At 40.2% G+C, this 21,051-nt stretch overlaps 1 protein-coding gene across 9 annotated transcripts in view; it reads left to right on the top strand.

Annotated features, from left to right (window-relative positions):
- The window catches only part of PTPRT (protein tyrosine phosphatase receptor type T), a 648,808-nt gene that overhangs the window by 531,318 nt on the left and 96,439 nt on the right, over positions 1 to 21,051 (top strand). For 8 of the 9 annotated variants that reach the window (XM_073555335.1, XM_073555333.1, XM_073555332.1 and 5 more), the window contains 3 exons: positions 7,273 to 7,350; positions 7,654 to 7,689; positions 8,082 to 8,269. In XM_073555335.1, coding sequence (XP_073411436.1) covers positions 7,273 to 7,350; positions 7,654 to 7,689; positions 8,082 to 8,269 — 302 coding nt within the window. The remainder of the gene's footprint in view (positions 1 to 7,272; positions 7,351 to 7,653; positions 7,690 to 8,081; positions 8,270 to 21,051) is intronic. The other variant, XM_073555336.1, reaches the window with a different exon arrangement.

Genomic DNA, 21,051 nt, shown 5'->3' with positions numbered 1-21,051 from the left:
GTTTATCCCCAAAGCTGATTATTGTTTAAGCTTTTCATTTGGGAAATTGTTGCTCCTCACAAATAAAGGTCAATTGTATAGTCACATTTTCAGATATTTGTCCTTGATAATTTAGTAATAGAATGAGTTGCACTCAAGATATGCCAAATTATAGCATGGCCCATTCATGTGTGAGTCAGATCTTGCCATATTAATGAATGGCACTGCTGTCTAATGATGTGTAAGGTGAACCATCACCCTCCTGCAGTTGCAGTTAGAAGGTTTCCAGTGTGTTGCACTCAGTACACTTAAAACGGTAGTCCAATATACTGTATGCATTCATTTTCATCCTAAATTCCTATCTATTTAGTGCCATAATCAAAACTATTTTCTAATATACTTGCATTAAAAATTCTCTATCCTTCCTTAGCTACACTATGTAACAGTTTTTATTGCTTTTTTTCTCAAGTTCAAGTTTTTTTTTTATATTCAGGTATATTAGAAAATAGTTTAGATTATGGCATTAAATAGATAGGGATTTAGGATGAAAATAAATTTGTATTTCGCACTACCCCTCTAAGACCTTTGACATATATGCACGTCATAGGCCGCCTCCCCCTCTTTGATGCTGGCTCTGGTGCTGAGCCCACATCTTTTCAGGCACATGACAGCTAATTTGATCAGCTGTATGTGCCCCTAATTGCTGGGTGGAATCGTGATACACCGCAGTTGTTAATCTGTTAAATGCCACTGTTGATCTTTGACAGCCGCACTTAACATGAGCCTGCTGAAAGAGCATCACTAACCCTCCCCAGATGATTGCGGGGCGCCCATGGGTTGGCATGATAACAAGGGTCTACATGCAGACCCCCCATGCTTGTCATTGTCGATCTGCTATGAGCGCCACCCCGTGGTCAGCATTCATAGCAGATAATCTTTTCTACTGTGTAGCATAAGAGATCAGAAGATTGCAGCTTCAAGTCTCCTAAAGGGATTATTGAAGCAAGTGAAAAGTAAAAAAAAATGTTTTTAGAATATTGAAAAAATTAAATAATATAAAAGTTAAAATCACACCCATTTTATCACACTAAAAAACAAATAAATAAAAATACACATTTTTTATTGCTGCATTCATAAATGTCCGATCTATCAAATCAAAATATGAAAAGAATTAATCCCGTCGGTAAATGGTTTAACGAGAAAAAAAATCAAAATGCCAGAATTACGTTTTTTTGGTCGCCGCAACATTGAAATAAAATGCATTAATGGGCGATCAAAACATTGTATCTACCTCAAAATGGTATTGATAAAATCATTAGATCAAGGCACAAAATTTATGCCCTCACTTAGTCGAAGATCCCAAAAAAATGGAGACTCTACTGGTCTCGGAAAATAGCGCCATTTTTCTTTGCAAACTTTGTATTTTCTTTTCACCACTTAAATAAAAAAGAACATATACGTGTTTGTTATCTGCAAATGTCTAATGACCTGGATAATTATTTGGGAAGGTCAGTTTTAGGATTTAGTGAACATGGTAAAAAAAAACAAAAAAACAATTTTTGCAATATCTCCGCTTTTGGAATTGTTTTCCTGTGTTTCTGTATACTTTATGGGTAAAACTTTATGGGTGTCTTTCAAAAGTACAACTCGTCCTGCAAATAAAAACCCCTCACATGGCCATATTTATGGAAAAATTTTAAAAATTGTGGTTCTGGGAAAAAGGGGAGCAAAGAATGAAAACCCAAAAATGGAAAATCCCAAGCTGGTGAAAGGGTTAATGTTCTTCAGTCTACAATAACATCAATCATGAAAAAGAACCAAAAATTGTGACTGTTATGTGATGTTTAACAAGGTTAAAATCTAAGGAAGGTCTCCTCCCCTCTCAATGAAGTATTTTTACTCTGAAACAACCTTTTTCACAAAAGGTATAAAGAATGGAGGAGCAGTCTAATTAAAATGTTAAAGACCTACAGTATAGTGTGCAGTCTGGGCAGGCCCTGTCCCAGTTCCCAGAAACCTCAGGTATACTTAGTTGAAGAGAGTGAATTTATCCCAATGAAAATGAATTCTACTTGAAATTTTGCAAAAATCCATATTCTCCGGAATACAGTTTTTGCATTTTGCTCCACAAAAATTCTGCAAATTGGTGACCACCTGCAGACATCATTTGGGCCAGGCAAATAGTAAAAAAAATTGTCACCTCATCGTTCTCCCACCAGGTCCTTCGCACATCTTCTTTGGTCCTTCCCTCATTACATGTAGAATAAACTTGGCACACAAGAAATTGCTTAGGTGGAAATTTAATGTAATCCACGTGTTCTGGTAAAAGATATCCATGCAAACGTTTTGGTCAATCAGACCTTCCTCAGTGTACTACAAAAATAACAAAATAGAAAAAAAGATAAAAAATAAAGTATATACAAAATATGAATTCACAGGGTGTGATAAATGGTGTGGAGGAAACACACCCTGTGAATATTTGTACTTGAATTAGTCCACTACCATGTGATTCTGACTTTGTGTATTATTCTTGTTTTGGACCATGATATGGATATATTCTTGTGTCTTACATACTGTATTTCCATAAGTATTGACCCACATAATTCATATTTTGTATTTACTTTATTTTTTATCATTTTTGTCTACTTTATTATTTTTTGTAGTACAATGAGAAAGGTCTGATTGACCAAAAGATTTGTATGTATATCTTTCACTACAACACGTGGATTACATTAAATTTCCACCTAAGCAATTTCTTGTATGCCAAGTTTTTTCGCTAAGTAAAGCACGGTTTGGGAGCATACTTGAGCACCATACAGTAGTTGTGCTTACGTTCAACATATTTATAGATCTTCCCTCATTACACACATTCTCTTTGGCCTCTTCACTTTTTTTTTTGCATCCTATGTTTATTATACTCTGGAGTCATTTAATTTATAGGGAATAACTTCACTAAAAATTGAATTTCTTTAGAAAATCCACATGATTTGGTGAATTCAAATCTTGCTAGATGCACTCGTTTCTACTTAACAGACTATTATGCCCGATGGAAAACTTCGGTTATTGCTGCGCTGTGAAGCGTGATGGATTGAAATATTGCATTGTGACATTCAGCATGCCCAAGTGCCAATTTATTGCCTCATGACCAAGTATAAATTTGTAAGAGTCAATGGAACCATTATACAACAGATAAACTCACACAATATAGGAGCATGAAACCCATAGCCTATTGGACCAATACAAAGACAGGTGCTTTGCCCCAGCATATGTAGCATCTTCATACAGATAATACACAGTATTTAGTGCTACTTCTCTAAACAGTAGATCCCACATGTGCTAATTCTTACAGGTGAGTCCATTGCATACAAGATCCAAGTCTCAGTCCCTTCTGCTGATACAAACAGGATTTTTTGAATCCTATGAAAGATAAGGGCCCATTAAACAGAATAATGGCCTGTCAAAATAAATAACATAGCAAGCCACATGAGTCAAGGGAGTATACCCAATATTTTATTTATTTTCCATATCAATATGTATAGTATTTTAAAAAAATCTGTCTTTTTTCACACTGACCACTATGGCTCATCATAGGCTGCCACTTTCCAGCACTTATCTCCTTTTGATCACAGACAAGATTACGACGAAGGATAGCGAATCTAATGGATAATCGTCTAATTCTGTCTGTTTGTAACGTAAATCTCGCATCACTGATTGGTCGCAGCCAGCCAGCCGCGGCCAATCAGCGACAGGCGCAGTGCGCAGGTGCAGTGCGGAATTCGAAGGACGCACGCTACCGCTACCGTCGGGAGATCAGCGGCGCTAGCCGCGAGTCATCTCCGGCCGCACTGACGTCAGCAGCGACGCAGCCGGAGATGACCGACGTTAGCCGGTACCCAGGGTTCGGAGGAGAGGAGACTCCTCCGAACCCTGGGTACCATAAACCTGTAAAAAATAGAATTAAAATTAAAAATAGTGATTTGCTCACCTTCCGACGGCCCCCGGACTCTTTCCTTCCTCTCTACGCGCCCGACATCTTCCATTTCCAGTAATGCTTTGCGCGAAAGACCACGGATGACGTCGCGCTCTCGCGAGAGTGACGTCATCTCCGGTCCTTCGCGCTAAGCATTACTGGGAACAGAAGATGCCGGGCGCGTGGAGAGGAAGGAAATAGTCGGGGGCCGTCGGAAGGTGAGAATAACCTTTTTATATATTTTTTTCTTTTTTACATTCCATCTTTTACTATTGATGCTGCATAGGCAGCATCAATAGTAAAAATCCACACATGCGGACAAAAAGAATATTACTCCTTCTCCAAAATGAAGCGAACTACAATTATATTAAAAACAGGTAACTTTATTAAACAAAATAAAGACATTTAAAATTGGCTATAAAGTTACATGTTTTTAATATAATTGTAGTTTGCTTCATTTTGGATAAGAAGGAGTAATATTCATGCTAATTGGTCATATTCTAGAATTCCCGATGCATTAGAATGGGGCCACCATCTAATATATAGATAATTCAATTCAAAGAAAGCCCAGATGAACGGCACCAAGGCTCTAATCAACCAGCAACAAGTCGAGGAACAATCACAGGCACACAGTGTATAAAACACTGCTGGGAATAACGGTGCTCAGTAAAGGACGGGCAGTTAACGTGAGGCATGCGGGGAAAAAGACATGAAGTATGCCTCATGTTATCTGCCCGTCCTTTATTGTGTGACCTTTAATGGTTGAATAAAGAAACACTGCACTGCAAATCTGGGTGAGTGTCACATCTTATTCCTTCTTTTATAAATTTAATATATAGATAATACAGGACCCCAGCACTCACAGCAAGTGTTGGTCACAGCTCACCTCCTCCTTCTCCCTGCACATTAATGTCTGCACAGGTCATACAACTTGTTGGAGACAATAAACATCTCCAGGCCTATGGTCTATGTGACTTATATAAAATATATAGATTTAAGTGCTGCTAACAGCAGCTCAGGGAAGATGGCTGACCCACAATCAAGTACAACAAATGGAATACATTCTCTCTAAGTAAATATGGAACATATTGAATGGGATCAGACTTCAGTAGAGTCCTTGCAAACCATTGAAAAGACAGTGTGCTTCCATGGTCCATATTCCCTGTGACAGAACAGATGTACAGTAGATCTAAAAAGTCTACACAAGCCTGTTAAAATGCCTAGTTTTTGTTATGTCAAAAAAATTATACCAATAAATATAATTTCAGAACTTTTTCCACCGTTATTGTAACCCATAATCTGTACAATTCAATTTAAAAATAAGCTACAATCTTTTTGGTTGGAAATAAAAGAACTAAAATAATGTGGTTGAATAAATACAGAGGGGAAAATAAGTATTTGATACACTGCCGATTTTGCAAGTATTCCCTCCTACAAAGAATGGAGAGGACTGTAGTTTTTATCATAGGTACACTTGAACTTTGAGAGACAAGGTCTTTAAAAAATCAAGAAAATCACACTGTATGAGTTTTAAATAATTAAATTGCATTTTATTGCACGGAATAAGTATTTGATCACCTACCAACCATCAAGAATTCTGCCTATCACAGACCCGTTAGTTTTTTTTTTTTAAGAAGCCCTCCTACTCTGCACTCATTACCTGTATTAGTTCCACCTATATGAACTCGTTACCTGTATAAGAGACTCCTGTCCACATACTCAATCAATCAGACTCCAACCTTTTATTTACTCCACTGCATGCAAAACCCTTAAACTAATATTTTGCGGTTGTACATTCTGAACTTGTTGACACCATTCAGTCTTTATCGCTAGGAGTCTATTAGCATGGCACATCTAGAATTGGCAATCTTTGCCGACTCTTACTGCAGTAGCACTCCAAATCTGTCAGATTGCAAGGGTATCTCTTGTGTATAGCGTCCCCTTCAGGTCAACCCACAGATTTTCAGATGAAGTCAGATCTTGGATCTGGCTGATAAATTCCAAAGCTGTGATTTGCTTCTGGAGAAGCCATTTTTTTGTTGATTTGGTGGTATGTTTAGGGCTGTTGTGCTGAAAGGTGAAATTCTTCTACTTCTTCAGATTTTTAGCAGAGGTGTGAAAGGTTTGGTGGAAAATTGGCTGATATTTGTAACCGATCATAGTTTCCTCCATCTTAATTAAAGCCCCACTTCCAAATGCCGAAAAACATCACCAAAACATAATGCTGTCTCCACTATACTTCCCTGTGGCTTTGGTGTTCTTTTAGTGATGCACTCTGTTGGCTTTGCACCAAACATACCTTGTGAAATTCTGGGCAAAAAGTTCAATTGTGGTCTCATAAGACCATGCCACATTTTCCCACATGCTTTGGAAAGACTTGATTTAGGTTTTGGTAGAACATTGGATGTTTTCCTTTGTAAACAAATGGCTTCCTTCATGTCATCCTTCCCCACAGACGAGACATTTGAAGACTATGGGAGATTGTTGTCATATGCAGTACACAACCAATGCATGCCAGAATTCCTGTAGCACCTTTAATGTTGCTATAGTCCTCTTGGCAGCCTCCTGGACCAATTTTTTCTTATCTATTCATCAATTTTTGAGAGACGTCCAGTTCTAGGTATTGTCAATACTGTGCCAAGTTTAAGCCATATCTTGATAACGGTCTTTCCAGTGTTCCATGGTAAATCTAATGCCTTAAAAATTTTTGTATATTTTTGCTGACTGATAAGTTTCAGCAATGACATTCCTTTGCTGTGTTGTTAGCAATTCATGGACCATGGCTTTTGATGTAAAATGCAGCTAAGAAAATGTCAGGAAAATTCTACTAGAACAGCTAAACTTTATATGGGGAAAATCAGAATCATTCCAAATGGTGGCAGCTGTATACTCACTATGTACTCACTACTATTTAATATGAGTTTTATTGTGATTCTCTATTTCTGAACACAACCACATCCCCAATTATAAGAAGGTGTTCTGTTCACACTTTTGCAACCACGTTCATTTCATTGTGTTATTTTGATTTTCACTTCAAAACTATTTCAGTATGTTTCTCAAGGATTGTACAGATGATGGATGACATTAAAGGTGCACACAGTTCTAACATCATTCTTCTTGGTATGATGTTTTTACATAACAAAAACCTGGCATTTCAACAGGGATGTGTAGCTTTTTTTTGTATCCACTGTATTAATACTTCTTGTAGACATAGAGTTGCTGTAAACTGTACACCCTGTATGGGTTAGAGTAGAAGACCTCTCTTGTAAAGATTATAATGGGTGTTCCATAGCTAGACTGATATGTAACCTGTCTTCCTGCAGGCACTTCCTCTCCCTGCTCCTTCTCTATACAAAGCAAAAACCTGCAGGGAAAATCCTTACTCAATTCCTGCTACTCAGGTAGGGCTTTACAATGAACAAGCCTATCCTGTGAGAATGCTATCGCAAGCCAGTGAGTTTGTCATTACGAGGAGTGCGACTGCCAATCTGAGGTGCATGAGCAAAATTATAAATATGTGAGATTGTCCTTAAAAAAGAGTTTTGTAGGAATGTGGTGAGAATGACATTAACAACGAGGGGCTTATAGTTTAGGTGCAACAGCGGTATTATTTAATGATCACTTTAGAAATATCTCTCTGGACAATCCAGTCCTGATTCTGTGTTTTCTCTCCTTTCCTTCCTTGGTCTTCAATCACCTGCCAGTTTCCTCAGACACCGTTCCATCTTCAACACTTCTAGGTAACAAAGCTATATCTGTCAGCTTGTCGTAAGACTTAGTCTATATTAATGGTTCTCAAAGTATGCATAAAGAACAAGTAATATTCACCAAGATTTTAAGCCCAGGCTTTTCTGTTACGAACCACCAATTTTACTGTCCTCTACTCATTAAGCTGAGATCTGTCGTGCTGCTTGATAGGGCTGTTTACAACAATCAGCCAAATGATTGTGTTGAAATAAGAGTCATACAATTTAATGCCTTGAGAAAGAAATTCATTGGTAAATTGTATCTTCAATGCCATGACTTAAATAAGCAAAAGTAGTTCAAGACACCTAGACAGGCCTAAATACTGTTCCATACATACTTCCCAATGTCCAGACTCATTTCTAACCCAAATCTGGCTATCTTGCAGACAGCAGCCACGTAGAGTTGAATCAACCCACATTGACCATACAGACCCACCCATACCGGACATGTGAACCACTGGAAATGGCATATCCCCGTGGACAACTCCAGCCAGCCATCCGTGTGGCAGACCTTCTACAGCACATTACCCAGATGAAGAGAGGGCAAGGGTATGGATTTAAAGAAGAATATGAAGTGAGTTTTTGTAAGACTTTGGCTGAATTATATACATTTTGATGGATATTTTCCAAAAATATTACCAAGTCTGCCATTTTGAATTACAAGCAATTAGTCACAGGCATGAAGCTGAATCTTTCTCTTTGTTTCCAAACTATTTTGAAGATTTTTATGTTCTCCAAATACTGGCATTGCATAATCTTGGTGATTTCTCTCGATTATGTATTAGTTAATAAAAAAAATAAAAATATAGCATTTTCAGAAATGCTGTATTCTAATCCCAACATTAGTAAATAAAAAATAAAAATATAGCATTTAAAGAAATGCTGTATTCTAATCCAAACATTAGTAAAAAAAATAAAAATATAGCATTTTTAGAAATCCTGTATTCTAATCCCAGTACAAAAGTCCATATTGTTCTTCAAGGTTTTTGCAAAAAGAGTAGTCCTTGTTATAATTTTTTCTTTTTCTAAAAAATTACCGTATAACAAGGACTACTCTTTGCAAAATCCTTGACGAGTAACGGAGACTTTTAGTATTGGGATTAGAATACAGTATTTCTAAAAACGTTATATTTTTATTTTTTATTAACTAATACATAATTGAGAGAAATCACCAAGGTTATGCAATGCCAGTATTTGGAGAACATACAAACCTTCTGTCATGATACCAGTGCTGGGTGACCGGCACTGCTGGGGTAAATGTTCTGACCTCAGTGCAGACTCTCACCTGCACACCTGGGACCTATTATGGTGGCCTCTCATTGGTTCTGGGGAGGCTTCTTATAGCCTCAGGAAGCTCTCTTCCCCCGTCAGTTGTACTTTTGCCCTTGGCATTGTGTGGTGACCCCTGAGTGTGTTAGTGCTGTGTTCTGGTTGCTTGATCCTCTGTGTATGACTCGGTCTGTTCTCTGGATTCTGCTTTGGATTCTGCCTGGTACCTTCTACATCTGTTTGGTTTTGATCTCTGCTTGGCTCTGACTATCCGTTCTGTCTCATCCCTGGTACTTTACTGAGCTCTTGTGTATGACCTTTGGCTTTGTCTGACCTCCCATCTGTTTATCCCTCCTGTACCTTGCTTGCCTGTATTGTGCATGACCCCCGCTTTGCCCGACTTTGAGTTTTCTACCTTATTTGAAAGCAGGACACTAAGCCCCGCCCCCTTGCAGTCACATGACCATTCATATGACCATAGGTCCTGTGCCTACTTTCTAAACTTCTACATTCAGGTCCCGTGCATCTTTATTTTCTGGCTGTTCTTGTCCCCAGGAGTCCCTACGGTGCGGGTCAGTCCCTGCCTAGTGGAGGCTGTACGCCGGCGCTGCCAGGACCCTGACACCTTCAAAATAGTTTCGAAACATATAGAATGATTCATCTTCTTAATTTTTAAGTTATTTTTTTAAAAATTACCTTTGTTCATCACATAACTCAATTTCAGCTATACCTTTTAGCATTTCCTATAGTCTACAGTATGTTGTATTTCTACATCCACCATAAAATATTTCCCTTCAGCCTCTTTTCCTTCATGGGAAACAAGCCCAAAAAATTGACTTTATTAGACTGTTTGCAATTTTTGTGTCTAAATTTGATTCAGAAAACAACTTTAGGTAGTTGCTAAAATTAGACGTATATACCGTAACTTCAAATCACCTTTTGTTCCACAAATCTTTTTTGTGTAATTAGTTTCTGATTGAATATTTTCAGCAAAATATTTTAATCTTGTTTGTGGTAGAACCTAATTATGTTGAGAGAGACAAAGAGAAAATGGTGGCCCTATGACCTCTATTTCACATAGCAACGCAGACAAATCCACATGCAGCTTGAAAATAGAAGATAGCTTTGTTCATTCAGTGTACAACTGGATTTGAAAGCTTCACCTGCTACTCCTTTAGTGGTTGAGATGGGGTCAGAGAATCTCTGTTATTTTGATACATGGTTGTCCCAGGTGGGTATATCCTATGGAAATTCTACAAATGTCCAAAATGTGAAAAGTTATTTAAGTTCTATAATTGGTCCGCACTTAGTTTCTTTACTTCTATGTCATCTATAGAATGCTCATATAGAACCTTAATTTCCGGAGATTCATAGAACTCACCATTTTACCTTTCCCTGATTTCATTATTCAAAAGTTATTCTATAATATCCAAATGCATTTTTCTCTATAGACTCGGTAATTATTATGCCAGTAACACAGCTGGGAGCAGAAACTGTCCCTTTCCAGCTTAATAAGAGGCCATCTCTTCTCCATTAGGACTATCGAGGACGATTAGCATCTGCCCCAGGGAGGGAACCATTAAAGCAGTCGCAGACAGGCTTAGTCTACAGATTAACCTACGAAAGGCTGCACAGGCTAAAACTATGTTATATCCGCCTGCCTTCCCCTATTTAGTCCTGGCTGTCCTTTTAATAGATCAATTCTCTTTTCAAATTCCACCGTTAAGCACTTTAAATATATTTGCTAAATCCCTCACTGCCATGTTAAATCTATCCTATTTTGAGTCTTAATGTTTTTTTTTTATTTTATTTTGTTCTAAATACTATATGAGTAATGTTTGTGTCTGTTGTTTCCTGTTCCAATCAAGGATGTTCATATTTTTAGAGGATTTTTTGCATCTACTCACAATAATAAAAATATGGAAATACTTGATAAAAATATATATTTTTGGGTCATTCTCAATCAATGTTAACAATTTTATTGAAGTTTCTACATAGGGTTCAAAGAGATGTTGCATGTGTCACTTAGATCTTAGAAAACTGGAGAAGTACGGTACAGAGTAGTCACTATAAAATTACTTTGTTTACTAAAATAGTGATTATGATTAGTGATGATCGAATACTGAAATATTCAGATTAAGGCACAAAGAGTTTCTAATATTCGTGTATTCGTACCGAATAATGAATCCAATGCAAGTTAATGGGAAAGCCGAATATTTTTCTGCTGAACCCAACAAACATGTCTGAGGGCCAGAGAAAAAAGCTGAAATTGATGGGAAAGAGCAAAAACTAAATGGGAACAGTATGGAGAAGATGTCTGCATGCCTTTCTGACTCACATAAGGTATCTGGGAATAATGTTGTCAGACTATTGCACCGGTTTTATGGATTTTTAAAAAGACCTACCAAACCAAACTTCAATTTTTTTTTAATGCGAAAAATGCTAAGCAACATTATTTCCTTTATAATTACATGTTTATAACTCAAAATAAAAATTGAAAAAAAATACATTTGTGAGGTCTCTCACTCCTACATTAGAGAGGACCTTTCCTCATGCAAAATAGTTAGCCAGATAGTGGAATACATATTCCCCATCAATTTACAATGTCAGCTAACACATGCCCATTTAAATTGTGGGCTTTGCCTGTCACTGCCACCATGCCCTTGCTGACAATTAACAGAGTGCTAGCAGGTGCTGTGAAACCTAACTTTGGTAAGGGCCCACAGGTGGCCCTGTATCATACATTTAGGAGAGCTCTCACTCCTACTTTTGGGAGGTCCCTCCCTCATGCCAAATAGATAGCCAGATAGTGGAATACATATTCCCCATCACTTTACAATGCCGTTTCAAAGATGCCCATTTGAGTTTTGTGATTCGCCCCCCACCATCACCATGTCCACCGCCATATCATTATGCAGCCCTCGCTAATAGTTAGCAGATGGCCAGCAGGTGATGTGAAACCTACATTTTGTAAGCTCCACAGTTCATTTTTGCCACCGGATCCCAATGGAACAACTGTCATAGCGGCTGAAGCCGCTGTAAAGTGAATATAATACAGGAGTTGGGGGAGCTGTATGATCAATGTCAGTAAGGCCGGGGTCAGACTTGCGAGAAACTGGGACGAGTCTCGCGCCTCAATACCCGGCACTGTCGACGGCACTCGGATCGGAGTGCTCAGCTGCAAGTATTTCTATGCCAGCGGCAGTGCCGGGTAATGACGTGCAAGACTCGTCCGAGTTTCTCACAAGTCTGAAACCGACCTAAATTGGATTCTACAAGACACCAAAAGCATTAGCATTAAATTCTGAATACAATGTATGCAAGCGAGGGCCTGTATTGTGATCAGTCTGTCAAGCCTGAAACCCATGTCATGAACATGCCTCATTTTATTTGGAAGCAGCCTCTTCAAGGGAAAGAGACATGAGTGCCATTGACCAATCTGCACAAACCTACGCATTTTTTATTGGTTTAATAAACAGCATATCTTTATCTAGCAGTGGTATGACTGGCGCAAAGCCTGCAGAAAAACGTGACTATTTATCTCTAATTTTCATGAGTCTGCTGTTAGTGTGTGTAATAAAGCTGATATCTTAAAAAAAATTGCCACGCATTGCGAGATATATTGAATTTGTACATAACACCTCTGTTAGGGAACTTCTCAAAAATAAAGCCAGGAATTTTTTTCATAAGCATAAAGCATTCAATATGAGAAAGGGTGACGTTAAGGGATGTGGATGTGGTGGTGCTCGCCAAGGCCATGTTACAGATCAGAAGGTGACTGAATCTTGTCCTAACTTCCTGTCAAAATGTGGTCAGCATGGTACACCACTATCGAACACAGACAATTGCCAGGATGTTGTGGGTTGGATGGCAGACAAAGGCTCCTGTGTGTTGACAAGCAGTGCCATGAAGTCTTCCACATGGTCCAGTCTCAGTAGCCAAGAGGCTGGGCCTCTGAATACTCAACCTGGTCCACCTTCCTCCCACCAACAAGAGTCTCAGGAGACATGACCCCAACGCTGGCCACTCTGATGAATTGTTTAGATTCCCTTTTAATTTGGCAGGCCTCTCAATGTGCACCGTTAAAGAGGTTCATGAGGAGGTGGAGTGCAGTGATGCCCAAGCATTTGAGCACCCACGGCAGTAGAATGCCAGGTTGGGGAAGGTCAATTCATGTGTTAGGCACCAGGATTCTCCCGCTGCACAGGGTAGATCCCAAGCCTTGTCTGCCTCTGCAGTCTCCAATTCTGCTCTGGCCACAGTGGAGACTGCTTAGCAAAAATGTCGGTCTCAACGTCTTGCTCAGACCCGTGCGGTTCGCTTGGTTACTGCTGGCCTTCCAGCCAAAGGTATGGTAACCAGTAATAAGCAGCTGCTAACAGACGCTAAGTCTAGGATCTCTTTACTGAGCATGCTCGTGATGTGGCAACCTTTCATTGGCAGTCAGTCGTCAGCTGCTCAGATGATGTGGCAGTTCCAGGTCCACGAGCAAGGTCCTGTCTGACTGGACTTAAGCGGAGCATGTAAAAGGGTCCTTGGGGCACACGTCAGTGCGCTTATATCCTTTCTGCTATATGTTTGTCTGTGGATACGTTACCACTCTGTTTACACGTGTGCCACCTCTAGCACGACGATTGCGTGTCTAGTCAGTGTAGGGTGGGAACTTCCGCTTGGTTCTGCATCTTACTCGGGCGTCCTAAGTCACATGTGCCGTTAGCACAGCCGAGTGTCAGAGTGAGAACAACCACCAGCATAGATTTCCCTGGGGGGGAAGTTATAGGGACCCCCAACTAGTTTGACTATCTGCTGTACTCCTGTGACACTTAGTATTGTACAGCTCCGAGTGATTTCTGCTATTGTACAGCTCTGTGGAGCTACCGAGCAGGTACTTTGCACTCTGTCTACATGGAATTACTTTTAATTCTGTGTGTTTACGGTGCTTGCACACAGCATCACTCTGCCATCGCTCATTAGTTGCAGTTCTCCATCTCCGTACGGTGGACCCCAGGTTGCGATCGCACGTTCATATAATTTTTATTTAGTGCAATCCGCAAACCCTAACATCATGTCTGAAGAGATAGAGGATAAGCATGACGCATATTTGCTATCAGGTTAGTCTAAAATCACAACTCAGAAGGAGAATAAGATTGAGGAATTGGAAGATGACGTGGTCGATGATGAGGCCACTGATCTAACCTGGCATGGTGGCACGCCTAGTGAGATAAAATACATTATAGAATAACAATAATCACATAAACAACAGATATCAAGCTTACAATCTTTGAGGAAATAGGGGAGACACGAAAGGTGAATGGTAAAAATTGCTTTCATTGTTCTGACCAACCATAATGTAAGAAATCGGGTGTTCATGTAATGCTGCATGAACCGGTTACCAACAAGTATGTGTAAAATTACTGACACAGAGGGCTATTAAATGCATAAAGCATGGGAAAACATGATGCAAGGATCCTGGTTATGAAGAATATTTTGAATGGGCAACACAGGGATATTTAGATAAATGTGTTGAGGTGGTAGGCAGTTCATATATTGGCAAGGCTTAGTTAGCAGCTGAGAGCAGTGTCTGAATTCCATCTTAATGCCCATCAGTGTAACATTCAGCTCCCACACATAACAATTGCCGAGTGGGTGTGGATCGATGACATTTCTGAGGTTCTTCAAAACTTTGAGTACTGCACCAAGATGCTGAGCGCTGATGATGCAATTGTCAGCGTAACCATCCCGCTGCTCTGTCTATTAAAATGTTTGCTGAAGAATCTCAAACGGGAAGCTTTGAATGCCGAGCAGGTGGCTAGGAAGCAAGATTTTACAGTGGCTGCTACCACATAGCCCAGCCTCACACCAAATTCTCAAGCCACATTGGGTGATGACGAGGAACAGGAGGAGGATGAGTCGGAGCAGGAGTTTTTGGTCTGCGCTACAGAGGAGACTCCCAATCCCAGCTTCATGCCTGTCCAGCATTGATGGCTTGAAGAAGACAGGGAGTAGGAGGCCATGCATCGTGAGAAGGAGAGGATGGTTAATGTTTTTCCTGGTGAGGACACTGAAGGTTTGGCTCTTTGTCGTCTGCCACACATTGCAAAGTTCATGTCCTTATGCCTTTCCCAAGACCCTTGTGTGAAACACATTTTGTCCAACATGAAATACTGGCTGTGCACCATTCTTGACCCATGGTACAAGGAGAAATTTGCTTCTCCTATGTCGGAGGCAGACGTGCCATTTTCACTGCATGTATGCCAGAGGGCCATTGTGGAAGACTTGCTAAAAAGATTACCCTCAGACAACGCTGCTGGCAGAGATACTGCTTTTTTCACCCACAAGGATTACAGGGGAGGACCAGACACATCATGTGCAACTCAGAGGGGGGAATGTTCACCAACTGACACATTTTCTTGAGACCTTCACATTAGCAAGGGCTTATTCTTCAGTACCCTTTAACTATTGATTGTCCAAGCTCCACATTTGGCCCAACTTCTCCTTCTACATCTTGGAGGTGATGCCCTGCCCTGCTGCAAGTGTGTTGTCTAAGTGGGTTTTTAGTTTGGCTAGTGCAATCATAACGGATAGGTGCACATGGCTGTCAATAGAAAATGCAGACAGAGTGATCTTTTTCAAGTGTTTATTTCTGTTAATGTTGATGATTATGGCTTACAGCCAATAGAAACCCCAAAGTCATTATCTCAGTCATTATCTAAGTATAGCATATCTTTATCTAGCAGTTGTGCGACTCGAGCAACTCATGTACAAATAATCTTACGTGACTATTTAGAAGGGGCAATGATCTTCATTACTCCACATTTGGAGTCTGTCAGCAAGGAAATCGATAGGGAGTAAAAGTTTCACCATTGCACAATGTGCCAAGTTTCCACAAAGTACAAAACATTAACCACGTAGGGTATACATACATGACCACTAAGTATTTGTTGCAGAAGCAGGAGGAGGAGGAGGTGATTTCATGAACAAAATGGGTTTGGATGGTAAGGGATGGATGTTAAGATAACTTTCCAAACAAAACATTTGGGATATGTATACATTACATTGCAGTCATCCATAGGGCTTACAAAGTCACGGGAAATCCAGCCCTTGTTCAGTTTTAGAAGAGTCAGCCTGTCTGTAATGACTCTATATAATATATGAGTTTCACTTTTTGTATTGAAGAACTGAAATAAATCAATGTTTTGATGATATTCTAATGTTGTGAGAAGCACCTGTATGTCTCCCAACCTGGGTCCATGCTAGTATATATGTTCCCAATCCTTTTATATACTGCATGTCTTCCATTCTGAGCCCATCTTGGTATATATGTCCCCTGTTCTCCTGCTGTTATTTAACGCATAAGAAAAATAAATGATTTTAATAATCTTCCCCTGCTCCCATGCCGTTTGATGTCCTTTTCTGTAGCAGCCGTGTAAGTCAGCAGCTGACTTCAACATGCAAGCGAATTCCAGCGCATGATGTCACTGCCATGCGCCGCTGGTAACTTGCATGCCAACGTCAGCTGCTGGCCTTTGGTTGACTGGCAGCTTGTATTGTGCCCCATCTGACGTGCAATTTGCAGGAATATGTGCTGGCGTCGGCAGCTCCACCTCCTGCATGGGACCAGTCTCAGTTGCACCCTCTGCAACTACAATCATTATGTCCCCAGCTGCAGATAACATGATATTCAAAGGCCATTAACAATCTTTCTGCATACATAGAATTTTGGTCTGCCTGTAAGAGGGATGAATATGGGTAAATGGAGTGTGTATGTTGATGCAATTGTTTTTGCATATTAATTTTTTCCTGATATTTCCTGTCAGTTGTTAGAATATCTTGTGTCTGTGTCCGCATGCGCTGTATGTGTGGCTTTCATGCAATCTGATTGGATGGCGTTCCAGCTGTCAGAGGTCAGTTGGTGCCATAGAGAACATGCTTGTGATGTGTGGGCCAAAAATGAACACCCAGATTTGCCTGTAGCAACGAACAATAGTGATGTCAGATAGGATAAGTGCCAATTGTAAGTGCTGTTGAATGAATTGTCAGCCTATAGAAGAAGCCACTAGTGATGAACGAGTATACTCGTCGCTCGGGTTTTCTCGAGCATGCTCCGGTGTCCTCCGAGTATTTTGGCGTGCTCAGAGATTTAGTTTTCGTCATCTCAGCTGCATGATTTGCGACTGCTAGACAGGCTGAATACATGTGGGAATTCCCTAACAAATAGGCATTCCACACATGTATTCAGCCTGTCCAGCAGCCACAAATCATGTAGATGAGACGATGAAATCTAAATCTCCAAGCACGCCAAAATACTTGGAGGACACCCGAGCATGCTCGGGAAAACCTGAGCAACGAGTATACTCGCTCATCACTAGAAGCCACATGTGAGCAATTGATGGTGATGACAAGCGTTACCTTCTACTGGATGTTGTAGGATTGTATAAAACCTACAAAGAACTAAATGTGGCTATAAAGAATGATAAACAACGAGAGTGAATCACCTCTACAGGCCTATCTAAGCAGGCCATTACACGACCCTTGATAGACTTGTACACAGCTGATCATTGGTCGTTTAATGGCTGAAGTCGACTTGTACACAGCTGATCACTGGTCGTTTAATGGCTGAAGTCGGCCTTTAAAGAGTCTATTATATTAATAAAAATAAGTGTACAGGGCAGATTTGGTACATTTACAGAATAACAGCCAGGGGTTTCTTGGAAACTTGCAAGGAAGATGGTCATTGCCTTGATATGTGCATATGAAATGACCTGATGTGGACTATATTTGTATAGGGGCAGAGTGTCAAGTGTTAAACCACAGAGAGAAATATTGGTTTTAGTACCTATCCCGAAGATGTATAGTATGAATTAGCCCTAAAGCATATGTTGTGACCAACTGAGGCTATAAACTGTACATATTGGAGATCAATGGAAATGGGGCTACTGTAATAATAGCATAGCCGGGAAGCTTAGAGATTAATTGTGTAATCTCAGCTCCAGTCTCTTCACCCCCATTGTTTGTGATTTTTCTCTTATTACGTCTCTATTTCTGCATTTGTTCCTCCGTCTCCAATTTCAATTCCCTATTCCACTTCTGTTGTGCTGCCTCTCACCACTGTTCTTCAGTCGAGTTATATCAAAGGCAAAGAGTTCTAGTTGTGCCGTATTTGCCTGTGTGTTTGCATTAACACTATTTCTCAAAGGACATTCTCTTGTAAATGCAGAAGAAATAATACCAGGGAAAAAACAGGGCCTTAGGAGATGCAAACAAAGCCTGTACTTTATTGTCGAACATGAAATGCTTGACTGAGCAATGTCTCTTTAAAAAAAAATAGACCAAAAAAGGCAAGTTTTGAGCAGTGAGAAGAATGGAAAATCTGAAAATCATCTGCTAACCATTATTGAAAAATGGTTTATTTGTTTTATTATGTATCACGAGGCAATGCGAGGAGAGGAGTAACCCACTCACTGCACTTAAACGCTTCATGTGGTACACACCAAACAATGCATATCATCCGCAAAACTCCCTTCCTAATTATTTTCTGCCTCAATGTCTCCAAGATGCCTGTCATGATTTTTTCTTTTGCTCTTTTGTTTTATTCCTTCATTGCAACTTGCCTTTGTGTTTTTCATACTATTTGTGATGCCGTTCCTCCATTGAAACTAGCTAAGTTTCACATAGACTTTATTCCCCTGTCCCTCTCTTTCTGCAGTTTATGATTGGCGTCTTCTACGAGTGCTCCGCTCCCCTCCCCAATGTCCAACGTCTCTTCCTGCATCAATGATTCCCTGTTCCTCTCACTCATCAGCCGCTATCTCCCGCTCCCTCCTCTTACCTGTCTTCCTCCTTCCTCTTCTCCACTGTCCCTTTCATTCGTCCTGCTCATCCCCCCTTCTTTCCTGCTTTCTGCATCATTCTTCCCCCAGGTAACTCAGTATTACAGAATAACTTTATAAATATGTATCAGGTTGGTCCTCTCAGCAGAGCTTCTATTTGGCGATATTGAGGGAATTAATGGGGGGGAAATTTCAGCACAAACCGCGCGTTTCTTTGCTTACAATCAGAGACGATTCACAGGCTTCAGCTGCATTTATTCGCTGCCCGAATTCTATTTGTTGTCAAGGAAACCGGGCTTAAAAAACCATGATTGCTTATGCTGTGTTTGTGGCGTTCACACAGCGTGCAGACATCTTTATTACCAGGCCTTAAATATATGTCATGGATTCTGTGCGGCCAGTGCAGCATGAGGAACAGAGACATTGTGTTTCTGTGTCTGAAATCATGAAAGCAATAAATAGTTATGTGTGGCAAGCGCGGGGCCCTATTAGGAAGCGCTTGGGCTCCTGTCATGTGACATGCACCATTGGTTGGAAACGACGCTTGCTGCATTATTAAGGGACCCCGGGTACTGCTCGACTCTTTCCGTGGCCTTCTTGAAATCTCAGAGCAGTTTTTTCTCTCCAAGGGCCCCCCCCCAAAAAAAAATAAATGCCTTGCATCTGAGAGACCCAGATAAAACTCGGATTCATTAATGTAGGTCAGATTAATGTGATTTTCAATAAAACAAGTGCAGATTAGTTCAAGTGTCAATGATGCGGTACTAAATGGAGTGTTTACCCTAATAAAAGAGCGAAGATAAGTAGAAATCAATAATGTAAATAAATGGCAATTTCTAAGATGGTGAGCGCTAATTTTAATAGAGCGGTATAGATAAGCAGGCCATTGGTTAAACAAATGAGAAGACTTTGAGGCCACATGGAGAATTAGCAAGCAGATGCATAAAACATCTATAATTAGAAAAGCTTGTACCGGAATGTTGATCATGCTCACAATTATACTGTTTTGTGCACTTTGGATGATTTCTATTTGTTAGAGTATGTTCACACAGGCGTATTTTTTGTACGTGATAAAGAATACAACACGCAGCACCCACCCTTAGGACTAACATTATTTAGTTGGACTATTCAGATGACCTCTTTTTTTGACTGCCGGAATTTGCAAGTGAAAAAGTATGGATGCATTAATTTCTTTTGTATGTCGGGTCAGACTTACCCATCCAAGTCTAAGAGCATGCAAGAAAAATTGGATCCCATTTAGGGATGAGCGATATTGCCCGATATCGTATCGGAATTCCGATTTCCAATATTGGAAAAATATCAGATATCGGAATTTCCGATTTCCGATATCAATGCAAGTCAGTGGGAGAAAAAAATCGGAATTACAAAATGACCACTACAGTGCTATATAATGGATAAAATGGAGGGGAAACACCTCAGGATAATGGGGAAGGAGTTTGCAGAGGCAGAGGAGCAAAAACATTGCTAGAAAAATGCACAGAGCGAAAGCTGTAGCAGGAAAACTGGTCACCATCTTCTTAACAGCTGTTTTTTCTTTGGGTTAGGATTAGTTGGGGTAGGGTTAGGGTTTATGGTTAGTAGGGTAAGGTTTAGGGTTTAGGGTTAGTAGGGTTAGGGGTTAGGGTTAGTAAGGGTTATGGTTAGGGTTAGTAGGATTAGGGTAAGGGTTAGGGTTAGTTAGGGTTAGGGTTATGCTTATGGTTAGCAGGGTTAGGGTTAGTAGGGTTAGGGGTTAGGGTTTAGGGTTAGAGTTAGGGTTAGGGGTTAGGGTTAGCTAGGGTTAGGGTTATGCTTATGGTTAGAAGGGTTAGGGGTTAGGGTTTGGGTTAGGGCTATGGTTAGTTAGGGTTAGGGTTATGCTTATAGTTAGTAGAGTTAGGGTTAGTTGGGTTAGGGTTAGGGTTAGAGTTAGGGTTAGGGGGTTAGGGTTAGCTAGAGTTAGGGTTATGCTTATGGTTAGAAGGGTTAGGGTCAGGGGGTTAGGGTTTAGGGTTAGGGTTATGCTTATGGTTTGTAGGGTTAGGGTTAGTAGGGTTAGGGTTTAGGGTTAGGGTTAGAGTTAGGGTTATGGTTAGGGTTAGTAGGGTTAGGGTAAGGGTTAGGGATTAGGGTTAGCTAGGGTTAGGGTTATGCTTATGGCTAGTAGGGTTAGGGTTAGGGTTATGGTTAGTTAGGGTTAGGGTTATGCTTATGGTTAGTAGGGTTAGGGTTTAGGGTTAGAGTTAGGGTTATGGTT

This window comes from Dendrobates tinctorius, unplaced genomic scaffold (genome assembly GCF_039654945.1).
Source record: "Dendrobates tinctorius isolate UK_male_01 unplaced genomic scaffold, ASM3965494v1 ptg000223l, whole genome shotgun sequence".
NCBI classification, from domain to species: domain Eukaryota; kingdom Metazoa; phylum Chordata; class Amphibia; order Anura; family Dendrobatidae; genus Dendrobates; species Dendrobates tinctorius.
The sequence above is the reverse complement of the archived record's forward strand: the minus strand, read 5'-3'. Positions and strand labels throughout refer to the sequence as shown.